The sequence below is a fragment of the Leucopleurus acutus genome, assembly GCF_964270905.1.
Source record: "Leucopleurus acutus genome assembly, chromosome: X".
NCBI lineage: Eukaryota > Metazoa > Chordata > Mammalia > Artiodactyla > Delphinidae > Leucopleurus > Leucopleurus acutus.
This window is the reverse complement of record NC_139148.1, coordinates 11,487,690-11,505,752: the sequence shown is the minus strand read 5'-3', so window position 1 is coordinate 11,505,752 and position 18,063 is coordinate 11,487,690. Positions and strand designations below refer to the sequence as shown.

At 41.3% G+C, this 18,063-nt stretch overlaps 1 protein-coding gene across 2 annotated transcripts in view; it reads right to left on the bottom strand.

The window, feature by feature from the left end:
• Positions 1-14,556: 14,556 nt before the first annotated feature.
• The window catches only part of MOSPD2 (motile sperm domain containing 2), a 61,717-nt gene continuing 58,210 nt past the window's right edge, over positions 14,557-18,063 (bottom strand). The window contains exons 14-15 of one of the 2 annotated variants that reach the window (XM_082865292.1): positions 17,712-17,814; positions 14,557-17,124 (exon numbers count right to left, since the gene is read on the bottom strand). In XM_082865292.1, the coding sequence (XP_082721418.1) occupies positions 16,987-17,124; positions 17,712-17,814 (241 nt within the window). In that variant the 3' untranslated portion in view covers positions 14,557-16,986. The remainder of the gene's footprint in view (positions 17,125-17,711; positions 17,815-18,063) is intronic. The other variant, XM_082865293.1, reaches the window with a different exon arrangement.

The following is an 18,063-nucleotide window of genomic DNA, read 5'->3' as shown; positions in this document are numbered from 1 at the left end:
TTCGTTTTGCAAAGCTGAGTATCAAAGTAATTTTTGAAATGAGAATAAACCTAGAGCCATTTATTACTAGTGATTGCACCAGCAGTTCTAACAACTAGACCCAACCGAATAGAGGTCAGGCCATACCCTGCCTTTTTTTTTTTTTTTTTTTTTTTTACTGTGCAAGATGAACGCTGCACAAGGGGTTTGCTTTCACGAGTGTGGAAGAGGGTAAACATTAATTGCCTCAAGACCAGTGCAGGGATGTGTTATGGTTAGTGTTCTAAGCTGTTTCCCCTAAGGCAGATTTACATTTTCATTCATTCAGCAAATATTTATTGAATGCCTCCCCTGCTTCAGATGCTACATTTCCAGGATGAGTTTCATTAGAATAAGGGCAACTATTTTCCACATAAGTCTTTTAGAAATTTGCCTCTCCTGTCCTTCTGCTTCTGAAAAGCCCACACTCTCTAAACAGCTTCATTAGCCAGCTCCCAGCATGACACAGCTGTATAAGTGGGAAGGAAAGAGTTAACAGCTGGTCTGCAATCCAGCTTTTCCCACCTTGAGGTCACACCCCGGGAAAATGACCTGAGCAAATCTTGTAGGTTTGCTAGCTGGACTTCATGATGGTATTTGCTAATGGGGAGTCCTTACCTATGGAAAGTTTTTGTCAGGATATATCAAGTTTGTATAGGATTACTTATGGTAAATGTACCTGGAATCTATGGATTTCACTGCCAGCTGGAAAATGTCAGTGTCATCCTTTTAATTATCAGAGTATACAATGAATAAGTTTCATGACAAAAATAGCTCCTTTTGTGTAAGTGATACCCCATGTGTTAAACCTGGGCCAGGGCCACCCCATCCGAAGGCTGTGATTCCCTGAGGATATAGAGCCCGCATCTTATTCCTCTCTGTAACACTGCGTCCAGCACAGTACCCAGTACCTAGAGAACAGTCAATAAATGTTTAACGTATTTTAAAGAATATACATACGTAGCCCACTTATAAATGGCCACAAACTCTTTAGGTAGCAGAATCCATAAAAAGAGCGTAACACCTTCTAACCAAAACTGTTGCAGCCAAGGGAACGATGGAAAGTCAGATAAAATGGGAAGGCCCTTAGGAAAAAGGACTTTGGAGCAAAACGGAGTTGTTTAGATCAGTGTTTTTTAAACTTTAATGTGCATACGAACCACCTGGGATGCTGTCTATATGCAATTTCTTTTTTTTTTTTATAACATCTTTATTGGAGTATAATTGCTTTACAATGGTGTGTTAGTTTCTGCTTTATAACAAAGTGAATCAGTTATACATATACATATGTTCCCATATCTCTTCCCTCTTGCGTCTCCCTCCCTCCCACCCTCCCCCATCCCACCCCTCTAGGTGGTCACAAAGCACCGAGCTGATATCCGTGTGCTATGCGGCTGCTTCCCACTAGCTATGTATTTTATATGCAATTTCTAATGCAGGGGATCTGCTGTAGGCCCTGAGATGGGCTTTTCTAACATTTCTAAAGCCTTGTGGTCGGGAGCTTCAGCGTCAGCATGACCTAGATGCTTGTTAGAAATGCAGAATCTTCAGCCCCGCCCAGCCTTTCTTAATCAGATTCTGGCTCTTTTTTCATAAGTTCTTTTTTTTTTAAAAACATCTTTATTGGAGTATAATTGCTTTTCAATGGTGTGTTAGTTTCTGCTTTATAACAAAGCGAATCAGCTATACATATACATATGTTCCCATATCTCTTCCCTCTTGCATCTCCCTCCCTCCCACTCTCCCTATCCCACCCCCCCATCCCACCCCTCTAGGTGGTCACAAATCACCGAGCTGATCTCCCTGTGCTGCTTCCCACTGGCTATCTATTTTACGTTTGGTAGTGTATATATGTCCATGCCACTCTCTCACTTTGTCCCAGCTTACCCTTCCCCCTCCCCATATCCTCAAGTCCATTCTCTAGTAGGTCTGTGTCTTCATAGGTTCTTGATTCCTTCAAACTCACTCTTTGAAAAGGGCCAAGGACTCTCTGTTGTGCTTGCTGTCTCTGTCTCTCTCTCTCTCTCAGGTTACCACGTCCTTCTTGAGAAGTGATCATTTCTTTGGTGCCTCTATAGCTCCTTCATAATTGATTGGCTTTTCCAAGCTTATGTTTGAGGGACAACAAAGCAGATTTCTATCTCTTGTAACTTCCTGAAACCATAAAACTTTGAACTTGCAGTCCGTTTGATTCAAGCCGTGTTTGTTTAGGGGGTGCCTGGCAAACAGTCTAATACTATTACGCATGCTCTTTACTGGAGGACAGGTAAATCCAATATTGAATGATGAGTCCTGTGGGCAAGGGAAGGCACGTGGAAATTTCACCTATAATTGAGTCAAAGAACATTAGATTCAATAGCTAGAGAAAAATGTACCTGGAGTAAATAAAATGCATTTGTACTTAGGTACCTCACAGGAGTCAGTCACCTTTTCTCCCCTGAACCTTGAACAAAAAATGTATACTGATTTTTGTTGTTTTACATATTTATTTATTTTGGCTGAGTTAGGTCTTCGTTGCTGCACGCGGGATTTCTCTAGCTGCGGCGAGCGGGGGCTGCTCTTCGTTTCAGTGCACAGGGTTATTGCAGTGGCTTCTCTTGAAATGCCCAAGGTCGCGAGGCCCCTCCACAAGACCACCAGAGTCGAGAGTCAAAGCCAAACGGCAAGGGTCATTTATTGCAGGTTCGAACCTGGACCTCCGCGCACTCGTTGCCGGTGACGCTAAGAGGTCCTGGCGGAGTTTAGTACAGCTCTTTTATAGACCGGTACAAATATAGTCACCGATTGGTTGACTTTTAAACAGAGACACTAGTCGCCGATTGGTTGGACGGTTGCGGGGGGGGGGGGGGGGGGGCGTCAGCAGACGTAATTACAGAAGCGAGAGCGGCTGGTTAAGTTTCGGTTTCCTGAGGTTTTGTTTCTTAATTAGAAATACTTAAGGCGGGGCCATGGTCGCAAAAAGAAAGTGCAAACAGGAGGACTGATACAACCCTAGCAGTGCTGCGGCCTCCACCAGCCCAACGGCAGGGCGTCGGGAGGCTGTGCGCCCAACTTCAGGCGGCGCTCCCAAATGTGGCAAGCCCAGCGCCGCGCCCTGGAATGGTCCTTTTTCGGCCCTTCCCCTCCGGAAAGAACAGAGAAGAAATTCCAGGAAAAGCACAAATTGAATGCAGGGCGTCAACTCAGTCCTATTCTCACCCAACTAGAACATAGCCCCCTCACTCTTGTTGCGGAGCGTGGGCTCTAGGTGCGTGGGCTTCAGTAGCTGTGGCTCGCGGGCTCAAGAGCGCAGGCTCAGTAGTTGTGGCACATGAGCCTAGTTGCTCTGCGGCATGTGGGATCCTCCTGGACCCGGGCTTGAACCCATGTCCCCTGCATTGGCAGGCAGACTCCCAACCACTGCGCCACCAGGGAAGCCCCTGTATACTGATTTTTAAGCCACGAAATGGAAGGGTTAATAGGTACAAGTAGCCAAAGATCGGTGCCAGAACCTTTGAAATTCAAAGATGTAAGTGAAGAAGAAACTACCACTGGCATGAAGTGAAGTACTCAGCAGAATTTCTGTCTTCAGAGAGACATCAAGATGGAAAAGAAGACTCAAAAAGGAAATGCCATTAACACAGGGAGAGAGGCAGGCTGAGATGATAGGATTATATGCAGTTATATCCAAGTCTGCCAATACTTAGAAAATGCCATTAACTTGAAACATACTTACATTGAATGGCTGTAATGAAATCCCCTAAATTAGGATTCTCATAACGGCCTTGAGGTCTATTTGGATTTGCCCTTAGTGAAGGAAAGCCAACAAAAGCGGGTGTGTTTCCCGGAGGTCATAGCTGCCTATGGGCTGTGAGCTGCGGCCCAAAGTCATGCATGGGTTGGCTGAGGTCCTGTGGAGCAGAGAGCAGCAATGGCTGCCATTCATGATAAGCTTCCATCTAAGGGAGTCCCAGACACGTTTCACATATTTGATCCACAGAAAGGTTGCAGACAAATATTGGTCCAGATAGGGTTAGGAAGGAAGGGAGAGTCAGACATAGGCAGTCTGGTCATGACTGATATATAAACTAGCTCTAGGGGGGGAAGTGGACATCGAAATGCAAATCCACAGGAAGGGCTTGGAGCGCGCAGGTAGCATTGAGTTAAAACAGACTTTCTGCCGTATTCAGTTACTTTTACAAGTGGAATTTAGAAAATGAGAGTCTAAAGAGCTATACCGGGCTGAACAGTGTAGATCTTATTATTTACATGCGTCATGGCATTGTAACTTGGAAGCATCACCTTTGGCACTGACAAATTTCTGTTGCAGGCTGGGCTTACAGGCATACGGGATCCCTTCAACATGTGTTAATACTCCTAACACGATGTTGTCCCGAGTGCATTCTTAGGAGACTGAGTCCCAAAATACATTGCTTGAAAAGAGGCTTCCATGCTTTATAAAAACTGGGGAAATACATAATATTCTCAGATTTGTCAGGCACGTTAGTACACTGAAGAGTCTGAGAAAGTTTATGGGGGGAAACTTCAGGCTTGTTTCGTACAGTGTTTCTCAAAGTTGTATGACGATGGAAGCCTTTTGGCCCAGAGTAAACTGTAGAGTTAGTATTCTGAAGGATCTCCTTGGGGGGAAATGCAGGCCTATGGAGAGAGAAAGCAGCACTTAAGAAACTGCTCGGGCATGATATTAGTGAAGCTATAGTCATTTTTGCTGAGATGCGAGTAGGGTAAGAAAAGCTGCGGGAAGCTCCCTGCTCACTCAACATCTGGGTGAGCCTGAACATGACGGATGACGGAAGGAATTCCATCACTGTGAGGCCTTGCTGACCTATAATTCCCCTCAGGGCTGCAAACCAGCTATTCTAGGTTCTTCGAGAACAGCCGCTGTCTCTTTTACTTGATAATTTTCCTATGCCACCAAGTTACTTGCTTTGCCTAAAGCTGTGCTTGGTAAATGTTAATTAATTGACATTAACAATTAATTAATTCTTAATTAACAAAAGCTAGAAACGAGGAAGGGGAAGGCTAACCTTGAACTTCAGAAGAGTCTATTTTTTAAAACTAAGGAGTTAATTCCTTCATCAAGTAGGCTCCACCCGTGTGGCAGGTATGTGCTAGGTGCTAGGGACTCGATGGTGGATGTCATCCCTTCCCCTTGTGGAGTTTATAGTCTAATGGGGAGAAAGGCATTAATAAATGTCACACAAGCAGCAACATGGATGGACCTAGGGATTATCATATTAAGTGAAGTAAATGAGAGAAAGACAAATATCATATGATATCACTTATATGTGGAATCTAAAAAAATCATACAAATGAACTTATTTATCAAACAGAAATGGATTCAAAGATACAGAAAACAAATTTATGGTTACCAAAGTGGTGGGGGGGAGATAAATTAGGAGTTTGGGATTAACATAGGCACAGTACTGTAGGGTTTCCCTGGTGGTGCAGTGGTTAAGAATCTGCCTGCCAATGCAGGGGACAAGGGTTTGAACCCTGGTCCAGGAAGATCCCACATGCCGCAGAGCAACTAAGCCCGTGCACCACAACTACTGAGCCTGCGCTCTAGAGCCCGCGAGCCACAACTACTGAAGCTCACGCGCCTAGAGCCCGTGCTCTGCAACAAGAGAAGCCACTGCAATGAGAAGCCTGCGCACCGCAACGAAGAGTAGCCCCCTCTTGCGGCAACTAGAAGAAAGCCCGCGCGCATCAACGAAGGCCCAAAACAGCCAAAAATTAAAAAAAAAAAAACAAAAAAATATACACACTACTATATATAAAATAGATACACAACAAGGACCTACTGTATAGCACAGGGAACTATACTCAGTATCTTGTAATAACCTATAGAAAAGAATCTGAAAAAGAATATATGTGCATATATATATTTGTAACTGAATCACTTTGCTGTACATTTGAAACTAACATAGCATTGTAAATTAAATATACTTCAATTAAAAAAAACACATAAATATCTAAATATAAACAGCAATAAGTACTATGAAGAAAACATGGTGGTATCATGGGAACATCTGATAGCGGAAACTGATCAACCACGTCCTTGGAGAGAGAGAGGCCTTTTCTTTTTAGATATCATTGATATAGAACATTATATTAGTTTTAGGTGTAAAACATAAGGATTCAAGATTGATATATATTGCAAAATGATCACAACAAATCTAGTTAACATCTATCACCACATGTAGTTACAGAATTTTTTTTTCTTGTGTTGAGAACTTTTAAGATCTACTCTCTTAGCAACTTTCAAATATCCAATACAGTATTATTGACTGTAGTCACCATGTTGTACATTACATCCCCAGAACTTGTTTTGTAACTAGAACTTTGTACCTTTTGACCCCTGCACCCATTTCGCCCACCCCCCACCCTCCACCTCCATGCTCTGTAGCTATGAGCTCATTTTTTGGTGATTCTTTAAGAGTCAAGAAATAAGTGAGATCGTATGGTATTTGTCTTTCTCTATCTGATTTATTTCACTTAGCATAATGTCCTCAAGGTTGTCATTAATAGCAAGATTTCTTATTTTTTTATGGTTAAATAATATTCTGTTGTGTATATATTGTGTATTTATCCATTCATCCATCAGTGGACACAGGTTGTTTCCATGTCTTGGCTATTGTAAATAATGCTGCAGTGAACATGGGGGTGTGTATATCTTTTTGAATTAGTATTTTCATTCTCTTTGGATAAATACCCAGGAGAGGAATTGCTGGATCATATGGTAGTTCTGTTTTTAGTCTTTTTGAGGAACCTCCGTACTGTTTTCCGTAGTGGTTGCACTAATTTACATTCCCACCAACGGCGCACAAGTGTTCTCTTTTCTCTACATCCTCGCTAACACTTGTTATTACTTGTCTTTTTGGTGATAGCCATTCTGACAGATGTGAGGTGATGTCTCATTGTGGTTTTGATTTGCATGTCCCTGATGATTAGTGATGTTGATCAGCTTTTCATGTGCCTTATACAGTTGACCTAAGGTACCTTGCTTACTGGCCATCTGTATGTCATCTTTGAAAAAATGTCTCTTTAGGTCTTCTGCCTGTTTTTTAACTGTATTTTTGTTTGTTTGTTTGTTTGCTATTGAGTTATATGAGTTCTTTATGCATTTTGGATATTAGCCCCTTATCACATATATGATTTGCAAATATTTTCTCCCATTCTTCTAGTTGCCTTTTTTGTTGTTGTTGTCTGTGCAGAAGCTTTTTAGCTTGATGTTGTCCCACTTGCTCATTTTTACTTTTATTGCCTTTGATTTTTGGTGTTAAATCCAAAAAATCATAGCGAAGACCACTGTCAAGGAGCTTACCCTCATGTATTCTAAGAGTTTTATGATTTCAGGTCTTACATTCAAGTCCTTCAGGTCTTACATTCATTTTGGAGTTAACTTTTGTGTATGGTATAAGATAGTGGTCCAGTTTCAGTCTTTTGCATGTGCCTATCTAGTTTTTCCAGCACAATCTACTGAAGAGACTATCCTTTTCCCATTACATATTCTTGGTTTCTTTGTCATAAATTAATTGACCATATATGCATGGGTTTTTTTCTGGGCTCTCTATTCTTTTCCATTGATCTATATGTCTGTTTTTATGCCAGTACTCTACTGTTTTGATTACTGTAGCTTTATAGTAGAGTTTGAAATCGGGAAGCATGATGCCTCCGCTTTGTTCTTTGTTCTCAGGATTGCTTTGGCTACTCAGGGTCTTTGTGGTTCCATAATTTTAGGATTGCTTGTTCAATTTCTGTGAAAAAATGGACTGGAATTTTGGTAGGGATTACATTGAATCTGTAGGTTGCTTTGGGCAATATGGACCATTTTAACAGTATTAATTCTTCTAATCCATGAGCACAGAATATCTTTCCATTTATTTGTGTCTTCTTCAGTTTCTTTCACTAATATTGCTTCACTGTACATGTCTTTCACCTCCTTGTTTAAACTTATTCCTTGGTATTTTATTCTTTTTGATGCACCTTGTGTATGAGATTATTTTCTTAATTTCTCTGATAGTTCATTATTAGTGTATAGAAATGCAACATATTTTTGTATATTGATTTTGTATCCTGCCAGTTTATTGAATTCATACGTTCTAACAAACAGTTTTTGGTGGGGTCTTTAGGGTTTTCTATATATAGTATCATGTCATCTGACAGTTGTATTCTTCATTTACAACTTGGATGCCTTTTACTTTATTTATTTTTTGGCCTAATTGCTCTGGCTAGGACTTCCAATACCATGTTGAAGAAAAGTGGTGAGGGTGTGCAGAGAGGTATCTTTTATGAACAGATGAGGAGCTGAGAGCCACCTTGAAGAGGTGAAGGTGGGAGGTTGGGATGGGGAGAAGTTCCAGGCATAGAGATGGAACCAGACTATTTAGAGGGAGAGAGAGGGGGAAAATGAGGCTGGGAAGGTCGTCCTTCAGCAGCTTGTAGGCCAAGTTAGGAAATTTAATCACGGGCTGAGAGCCATGGAAGACACTTAAGGTTTTAACCTGGGGAGTGATATGATAGGACCCGGGGAGTGATATGATAGGATGTGCATTTTCAAAGAGTCCTCAATGTCCCTGACTACAGTATGAAAGAATGACTGCAGAGAGTCAGAGGGGAGGCCCAGACACTGCCTGAGATTGTTGCAGAAGTCCAGGTGAGAGATGCTGTGGATTGAAGAAGGGGGATGGCAGTGGAAAGGGGAGAGGCCCTGTACGGTCAAGGATGAAGGTCAGGTTTCTAGCTGGTGTAAATGTGTTACTGAACCAAACTGGGTTCTGCTCGCTCACGTGCAGTAAAGCCGATCTATTGACACTGGGTGTGGTGAAGGAAAGTGCAGCATTTATTGCAAGGCCAAGCAGGGAGTATGGGTGGCTAAGGCTCGAAAGACCTGTTGGCTTTCAGGGAAAGGTTTTTAAAGATGAGGCGAGGGAGAAGGTTCTAGGGTGTGTGATCAGCTCGTGGACATTCTTCTGATTGGTGGGTGGTGAGGTAATTGGGACTCAGCATCATCAACCTTCTGGTTCCATCTGTGCTTGTGGTCTGTGTGCTTGTGGCTAACATGCAGTTAACTTCTTCCACCTGGTGGGAGTTTCAGTATTTGCAAAACAGCTCAAGGATATGGCTCAGAATATTATCTGTAGTCCTTGAGGAGGAACTAAATTTGTTCCGTAGCTAAACTATTGTTATTTTGTCTTGCCTGTTTTCCTTTGTTTCTGCTTTTTCTCATTCCTATGATTAAATTTGCTCTTTGTGACTCGAGGAAGGCCTAAAAGGCTGAAGTTTTCCTATAAACAGGAGGCAGGCAGAGGACCTGGCAGGGGAAAGGTCTGTCCCAGGAAGGCCCCATAGGGTCCTGCTTGATTACAATCCTCCCTTTTCCTTGATACTCCTAAATCTTGAGGGGGGAATAGGTGTGGAACAAGAAAGGGAATAAAGTTTTGGATAGACAGGTTAATTATAAACTCAGCAGAGGAACTCAGTTTTAGGGGTACTTGGTTTTACATGGATGGAGGGTGGTACCATCCATTGAGATAGAAACTGGACAGCTAGGTCTGGGGGAGGATCGTGAGTTGTTTTTGACATTTTGTGATGGACACCTGGAACTGCTGAGTTGATGGTGGATACATATATCTAGACCTGGAACAGGAGGTATGGTTAGAATATCGAAGGGTTAATGGCTTGCTGTTGCTAATTGCAGCCCTGGGTGTAGAGGAGATCACCTATGGAGAGAAAGGAAAGAGTCCAGTTCTAACTTTAACGTCTTGAAGACTTGGTGGAGGACTTGGCCAGTAAAGGACACTAAAGTGGGAGAAAAGAAAAGCAGGAGTTTGTTGTCTCAGAAACCTAGTGGTTGATACAGCCAAATGCTGCTGCAGGAACTCACTTCAGTTTCAGGCTGAAGCAAGTCCAATGGAAGTAGTGGTAAGGAGGTCGTTGCTGGATCTTAGCAAGTACCGTTTTGCTAGAATGATGGGAATAGACACTAGAATGGTGTGAGATAGCAGGGAGCAAGGTGGAAGTGGAGATGTGGTGAGGACCCTTCTTAAAGAGGTTTGTCTAAGAGGAAGCCCATATTTTCCTTCTGATTTTGGCCTTAACTTCGTGAGCAACCTCACTTATATCTAGCTCTCAACTCTTAGAATCAAGATGGTCTCTTCCACTGTATATAGAATGGTAAATATGAACGTTTTCCTTTCATTCATTCTCAGTTCTCTTGTGTCTCTTAAGAGAATCTTGCTGATGGTGATTCTAGTTTTAAAGACAATACATATATTTATTATACTACATGACCCCCCCCCACACACACTATTAAGCAAACCAAATGCTTTATCTGGTGTTAGAAAGGTTTGGACTCACCAAGATATGGTTACTATATCCATCTCTATTTTGGCACCTTCCCAATGAATTTAGGAAAGAAAATTCTGACTATACTCAATTCTACCCTAAGCACTGAGTTGAGGATATAATTTCTCTATAAGATACACCTCCACCTTTAATGACTAAGATCTTAAGTGGTTTCAGAGATCTCAGAGCAGTAAATACTGGGTTTACAAGGAAGCTTTGCTTTTTACATCAGTTTCCTTTTAAGCAACTTATTAGTTCAGCCACATAAAAAAAATTTAAATTTTGGTAGACTGCATCATACTATTGTTATTTCCCCTAATTATAACCTTCTCCCTCTCCACCCCTGCAAAAGGAAGTAGCTGGAGTCACAGAGTATTGGAAAAGTACCTAAAACACATTTTTGACATTTAGTTTATGACTGAGAACAGTGATTTGGTATTTGACTCAAGCACATTTGCCTGTTAGTGGGTGAAAACAGTTCAGGGCAAAGTTAACTGCAAATAGTAAGTTGTACTGAATGAATCTGTATGACAATATTAGGGTGAGGGTTTGCTGCAGAAAAGACAGAGGAATATTGGAATGGGAAAGACAAATGATTCACGTCTTAGTTTGTTATAGTCCCAGATCCTGCAAAAGGGGACAGTCATAATATTAGTAGTTTCAAAGTTTCTTGCAGTCAGAAACGAACATACATAGAAGGTAAAATCAAGTTTGAATTCATGGGGCAACAGCAAATCCATGCAGAGGGAGTTTTGGGTGACTTAAAAAAGCTAGTGACATTTTCAACACACACATACATGCACTGCTCTATAATGACCTGAAAATTTGCAGGGGACTTTTTGGAATAATTAGAATTCAAGGCACTGGACTTTGATACAAAGTAAATTAGATAGTAAATATACTGGGAATCATGATGCAAGTCTCCATAAGAAAATGATTTTTTTCCTTTCTTAGTTTTAATCTTTTCTCATAGCTACCTTAACAGAGCATATGTCTGTCTGAGAACACTAATTTAAATAAACTAACTGAAATGGATTATTCGGAAAAAAAAAGGAAAGTTAAAAAAAACTAGTTGTTTTTCACTACAGCTTCATTTACAAAAGCACACAATTACTGGAAGTCCTCTTTGCCCTAGCTCATTAACTCATCGTGAGAATGTTTCTTGAGTGTTTATGATCGAGTCAATGTTTAAAATAGTGGAGACATACTTTCCCTTAACAAATGATTTATAAAAGTTTGAATATTTGTGTGCACTGAAGTTACGGGACTGGAGAAAGCCAACCGGGATAGAGATATACTGTCCTCCTCGACTATCATTTGATGCCTAACACAGAAGTTGTAGTCTGTTTCTTTTCATGTGAGGACATCTGTGAATTCAAAGCAGTCAGTCACACTGGGTAAGATTGGGTTCAGCTTTCTGACCCTCTGTCTCCTGGTCTGCAAAGTGAGGGGACCAGATTGGATGAGCTTGCAGGTTCTACCCAATACACACTCTGTATAACCCTTTCCATTGAGTGGGGGCTGGGGCTAGTGAATGTGATGGGATAACACTCCCATGATTTAGGTAAGCTTACGCGGCAGCAGGGATTTGTCAGATGTAAAGTTTCTAATCAGTTATCTTTGAGTTCATCAGAAGGGAGATTTGTCCTGGCTGGATCTGATCTAATCAGGTGAGCCCTTGGAAGTGGATCTTTATCCAGTTGAGCCTCCATGGAGGATGTCATTGGCTGACAGTCTTGTGAGACCTTGACCAGAGAACCCAGCCATGCTGTACCAGACTGAGCCCACACAAACTATGAAATAATTCGGGTGGTTTTAAGATGCTAACTTTGTGGTAATTTGTTACTTGGCAATAGAAAACTTCTATGATCTGATTGTATTAAACACATGACTCCTTGAGGTGACGAGACTATGGCTGAGACAACTAGTAGCTGCAACCCTACTAGGTGCCCTTCTACGGAGCGATGGATAAACCTCTCAGAAGGTTGACGCTGCACAACACAGCCCTCCATCAAAGTAAACAGTACATTAACCTGTACGTTTCAAACCGTTCACAAAGTAAGTTCTGTCTGTAGCTTAGAATTCCAAGTACGTTTCCAACCAAGGGTCTTGAGTGGTTATTTGTGTTTTGTCACCTCTGCTTCTCAAGTATTCTATCTTCTCTTTTTCGTCTCCTGCTGTTTAGGGTAGGTAAAGTTCTCAGAGCTGTCCTTTCAACATTGTAACCTATTACTCAGCTGTGGCAGTTCTGAGTGGTTGTAACAAGCAGTGGACTTGGGAGACTAGTTCAACTCTTGGCTCTGAAACCAACTAGCCTGTGACCTTGGGAAAAAGAATTATTTCTCAGGCTCTTGGTTTCCTTATCTGTAAAACACAAGGTCTTATCATGTATTCTCACATTGTTCAGACAAAGGAACACGAACAACTGGTCATTTCAAGGATTCTGTATTCTCGCCCGTTGAACCAGCTGTCTCAAATATTTTAACATGTGCAAGAGATTGGCTTTACTTTGCATGGCAGGGGACATGAGTAGGGTAGGGAAGAGAATCTTTGGACATTAGAGGGAAGTAATTATATTCAGTGTTAAGGATGAAATTGTTATGAAGATGTGAAAGAGCCTATGTGATATTTTGATGGAATTGTTACAAATGTAACGGGAAACTGTTATGGGTGGAATAGTGCAAGATGAATTCCAGGTGTGGGTGTGCTGTTATGACGGGGTGTGGGTGCAGTGGTGGAAGGAAGCATCAAACCAAGTCTTCCTCAGACTGGTAAGGGATACTCCTTTACAGGATTCAAGGCAGTTGATCACCACTGGCCATCTACATGCGTCCCTTGACCTGGGCACCAGAATTCAGAGTGAAGTACCAAGAAGGCAAGGATGGGAGTACAGAGCAGGGAAAAGTTTGGAGAGCTGACATTTGGCTTTGAGTGAGACGGGATATTCAGGACATCAACCCAAGTGTGAAAAGTTCTAGGGAGCTGGAGTGGAAGGTGGTGGAGGCAACATCAACAAAGCCGGGCTAGCCTCTCCGGGGCTGCTTTTAAATGCAAGATTTCCTCTCCCTCTCACACTCATCCTGGGAAGTTGTACTTTGATATCAGAGGCACTTAGGGATGAGGAAACTGAGGCTGAAAGAGGTTAATTAACATTCCCGGGTCACACGGGTAGCAAATGTCAGAGAGGGGACTTGAACCCGGGCAGTCTTCATTCAGAGCCCTCACTCCTGACCACCACTCCGTCAGCTGGGACAAATGGGAGGACTTCCATTCCGTGCCCTTGGGCCAGGAAGAAAAGGGGAGTCCTGTGCTTCTGGGGACCCATGTTGTTCTGACATCAAGAAACCTTAAGTTGCTGGTAAAATTTAGAGCAGAGCCGGGTCGCTGTAAAGTAACTGATCCTTTCCTAGCTGGAGCCTTCCCCACACAGGAGCTCTTTCCTAGAAAGTTGCATCTTTTGGGAAAGGAGGCCACACCCTCAGAGTCCTGGGTAGGTGTGGGGCTCCTTGGTAGGTTACCGGTCTGTCTTTGTGGCTCTCTTTTGAATTTCTCCCATGGTTTTGTATCTCGACCTCTTTTGCAGTTTAGAAGATGGACCTGTCCTTTTCGTTCTATTTTATGGAGCTGCACTTGGGAGTTGTGTCTTCCAGTGGCGAGGGGAACCACACAAACAATCCCCAGGGCCTTTGCCATCGCTATCCGGGGCCGCCCCTCCTGAACCACACCCACGTGCCGTGCTCCGGTGCCTTCTCGCCGGGACCACCTGCCATGCGCCCGGCAGCCAGGTAGGATTTCTTGTCAGCCTGCTTCCTGCAGGTTCCTGTCAGCAGGCAGGTGTATAGGTACTAGGATTGAGGGATGTAGGGCAATTCTGACATGTGTGGCCACTCTAGTGATCGGTTCTGTGATGGAGCCCCCAGCTGTGACAGTGAGGCCAACGCTAGGTCCGGAAAATGGAGAGCTCCCCTGAAGAGCAGCCAGACCCTGACCCAGGGGCGAGGAGAAACGGGACACACTAGGGACGGGTTCACCTGATGACACAATTGTGCCTTTGGAAGTTTGTGGTGCCATCCTTATAAAAAGGTAAGTAGGCGCAGAAGAAATTAATGTGATCTTTGGAAGGTCAGAGTGAACCTGAGCTTTGATATTTAAGATGCTTTATCAATTAGAGACCAGAGGATTTTCCTGATGATATTTATTGCATAAATGTAATTATTTTTCTAAAACATATTAAAATAGAAAACATGTTCTTTTGATCAGTTTATACAAAGAAAATACCAATATAGTAATAAAAATACTGAAAATATATGAAAAGCACCAGAACATTAGAGAAATTACACCGGCAACAATTCTAGGAATATATTTTTGTTTTTTGCAACTGTACAATAAAGTGCTATTAAATCCAGTCAAAATTAGTGGCAAGATATAAAAACAGTTATGGTATATTATGAAATTTGAGGCTAGGTTTACCAGCAATTGTATCTTTAGGCTGCTTGCCTATAATGATATTTCATTAATGTTTTCATGGAAACTCTATGAATTTCCATTCCAAGTATTTCATTAATGTTTTCATGGAAACTCTATGAATTTCCATTCCAAGTGAAGATAATTTAAATCTGAATGTTGGTCCTTGGTAATTTGGTCATGAACAGGTAATGACATATTAAAAAATAAAATTATTAATTATAGCGTACTCAGTCATACAGACGTGATTAAATAAAATCAAACGAAGACACAATAAAATCAAATGTAAATATATGTGATCAATTAAGACAAGTACAGAAGTTTAGATGCCTTTGATTTTATGGTTAATTTTCAATATATTTTGCTTAGTCACATTTAATAGACACACAAATGTTAACAAGAAATGTTATTAAATTCAACTGGCCAGACATCAGGGAGAAACATTTTAGTGAGTCAATGTAAGTTTCACGTGAAACATTAAAGGGACACCGTCAGGACAATACATTTCCAATTTTGACTATTTCCTCGCTTATTTGCTGAAGAACAAAACACATACACAGATACTTCGGGATTAGATTATAACAAAGCCAGGAATCTAACATATAAGGGGAAATCGCTGTGCACACACACACAGGGAGATACTATGGACAGTACTTAGGGTGGGCTGCAGTCAGTTTCACGTCTGGAGGTGGCAAACTGAAACAGAAAAACCCAAATTAAGACGAAGTATCAGACCAGTGTCCATTTAAGGTTTTATTTCCTAGGCCAATTTTGAAGGAACTCTATTTTTTCATTCTTCATAATGCCATTTGGGAATCATCACATTCTCAAGATGAAAGCCGCCAACACTACAACCTCAGAATAAAACATTCTGCAAACATGGCTCAATCAAAACTCAAAATTTATTTTACAGGCAGACTGTTTTTTTCTTTCATATAAAGTAGATTTATATGTGAACCAACATGGACCAAAACTGTTTATATTAAATGAGAAAACAAACTACTTGCATTATTAGGCTCTGCTCCTGCGAGGTGTATCATGTTACGAATTGAGGAACCGTCCTCAGTATTGCTGTGACAAAGGCAGAATATATCAAGTGAGTCAATTAACCCTGGTCTGAAGTTTTTACAGTATTTTTCACTCTTAAACCGAGAAGTGACACTTTCGATTTATTTTTTCACCCTTACCGAAAGTTCCCTTCTCGTGGCTGATTTTAGCAAGGAATTGAAATGTAAATGAATTATACTGCTCTGCATCTCAAAAACTAACTTTTCAAAAAAATTTTATCTAACTCCTTTAGTTTAGAAAGGAGGGTGAAGATGGTCCAATGGAGGATCAGGCCTTTATAATAAGTGAAGCAAAAGGGTCCCTGTCCAGCCAGAGAGAGCAACGTGAAACTGCGTAAAAAAAGACTGGAGAGGTTCTTCTTCTGGACGTTACTGACGGACAGAATTTAGAGAAAATCCAACCAGACTTAGTTCCCCAAATCCTAGCTAAATGAGAGTGTGAGTGTTCATTAAAAAATCTGAGATTAATAAAAGGCAGGCAGGCCGTTAAGGAAGACGGATAAGAAACAAAGGCTAAAGGTGGTTTGGCATTAAGTAGTTGTACATTCCAAAAGAACATCGACTAGCATCTGTTAGTAGTTCTCAAAATTACAAAGTCATGGTTACAGAAATTACTCTGTATGTGTTTTCAATATACATGTTCTTCTATATACATAGTATAGAAAAGCTAATAAGTTGGCTCAGCTATAATCTGTCAAAAAAAAAGCAGATGACAGTTTTTGGCTGCAACAAAGCATGTTACTTTTCCGTTCAGCTAACATATATACATGATAAAACAAGCTTTAAAAGTATTAAATCAAAAGGGAAAAATAAATTATCTCTATTAAGTCACACAACAGATATACCTTTACTTACTTGACTAACTACCTATAGTTTCTTATAATCAATATCTTCAGCGTTTCCTTATTGTTAACAGTTTATTTTCAAGACATGTTTCAGTCCCCCCCCCCGCCCCCAAATGCCGTACATTTCCTTGGAGGAAGGAAGCACAGATGTGTGACACTTTCAGCATGGTGGAGAAGTTCTGGGAGGTACTTTTTCCAACTAATGAACGGAAAAGCCATGTTTCCTACCGAGCACCACTTCTTTAACTGTACAACAAATAGAAGAGAGAGATGACAAAAGCAAGCGAGACCACTGTTAAGGAAAGCAGCCATTGCTGGAACCAGATACAATGCTGAACTTGGTCTTCAAGCTTCCTATTGCTTTCTAGTAAACGATTGAGCTAAAGAGGGAAGAAAAGGATGAAAGGTTTGTATCAATAAAACAGTACAAGAATCATGTGCATGACAAACGGGAATATTAGAAATCCCACAAACATTTATGGGATAGAGTCCATCTACTCTGAAGGGCTGCGAGCTGGGAATGCAATTTGGTTGCTGAACGGATGTGTATCTGTTCTCGTTTTGAAAAGGTCTAATTCTCTAGTTGAGAAAGGAACAAAGCAATCATTTCCTGGAGGTACTGAAACCAGCTATTCAGAAAGAGAGCTCCTCCACCTTTTTCAAATTTAAATGCACTACATGGTACCTTTTCCATGAGATCAAGTTCTTCGATACCCCCCAAAATACCATGCGCTTTGCTATAAGGTCCCTAGTCCAAATTGAAATAGCCAGAGCTTTCAGAAAGTTAGTTAGAAGACCTCCAAAAGTAATGCACCACTTACCATTTCTGATCTGGCTTCCCTTCACAAAGAAGAGAGCATTTCTGTCGTGGCTATGCCAAAGGTCTGCTTTATGTCAGTGGGGGAGAAATGGATTTCTAATATTGATTAACACTAAAGACTTATAGTTAGGAAGAAAGAACACTTACCTGTAGATAGAGCTCTTCACTGGTTTTATCTGACATGTTAAAGGCATGGTGTTTTAATGTAAGAGTGGTTGGCTTAATGCTCTCAACAATATGGCATCTTAACCTATGAAAGTACAAAGGAAACATAACTTCTTAAAGTTTTTAATGAATTTTTGAAAAGTAAAGTGTAAAATGAAAACAGTTAAACACAGAAGTGTATGTAACAGAGGTGAAAGTACTCATTCCTCTCCCCAGATATACCTAAGGGAGCAGCTAGCTCAACGTGTGTTTATCTTTGAAGGGGAGCAGAATTTGCCACCCCAAAACGTGCCTCTGGGGCACAAGGTTTATCTTGAGCTGGTTATTTTTTAAG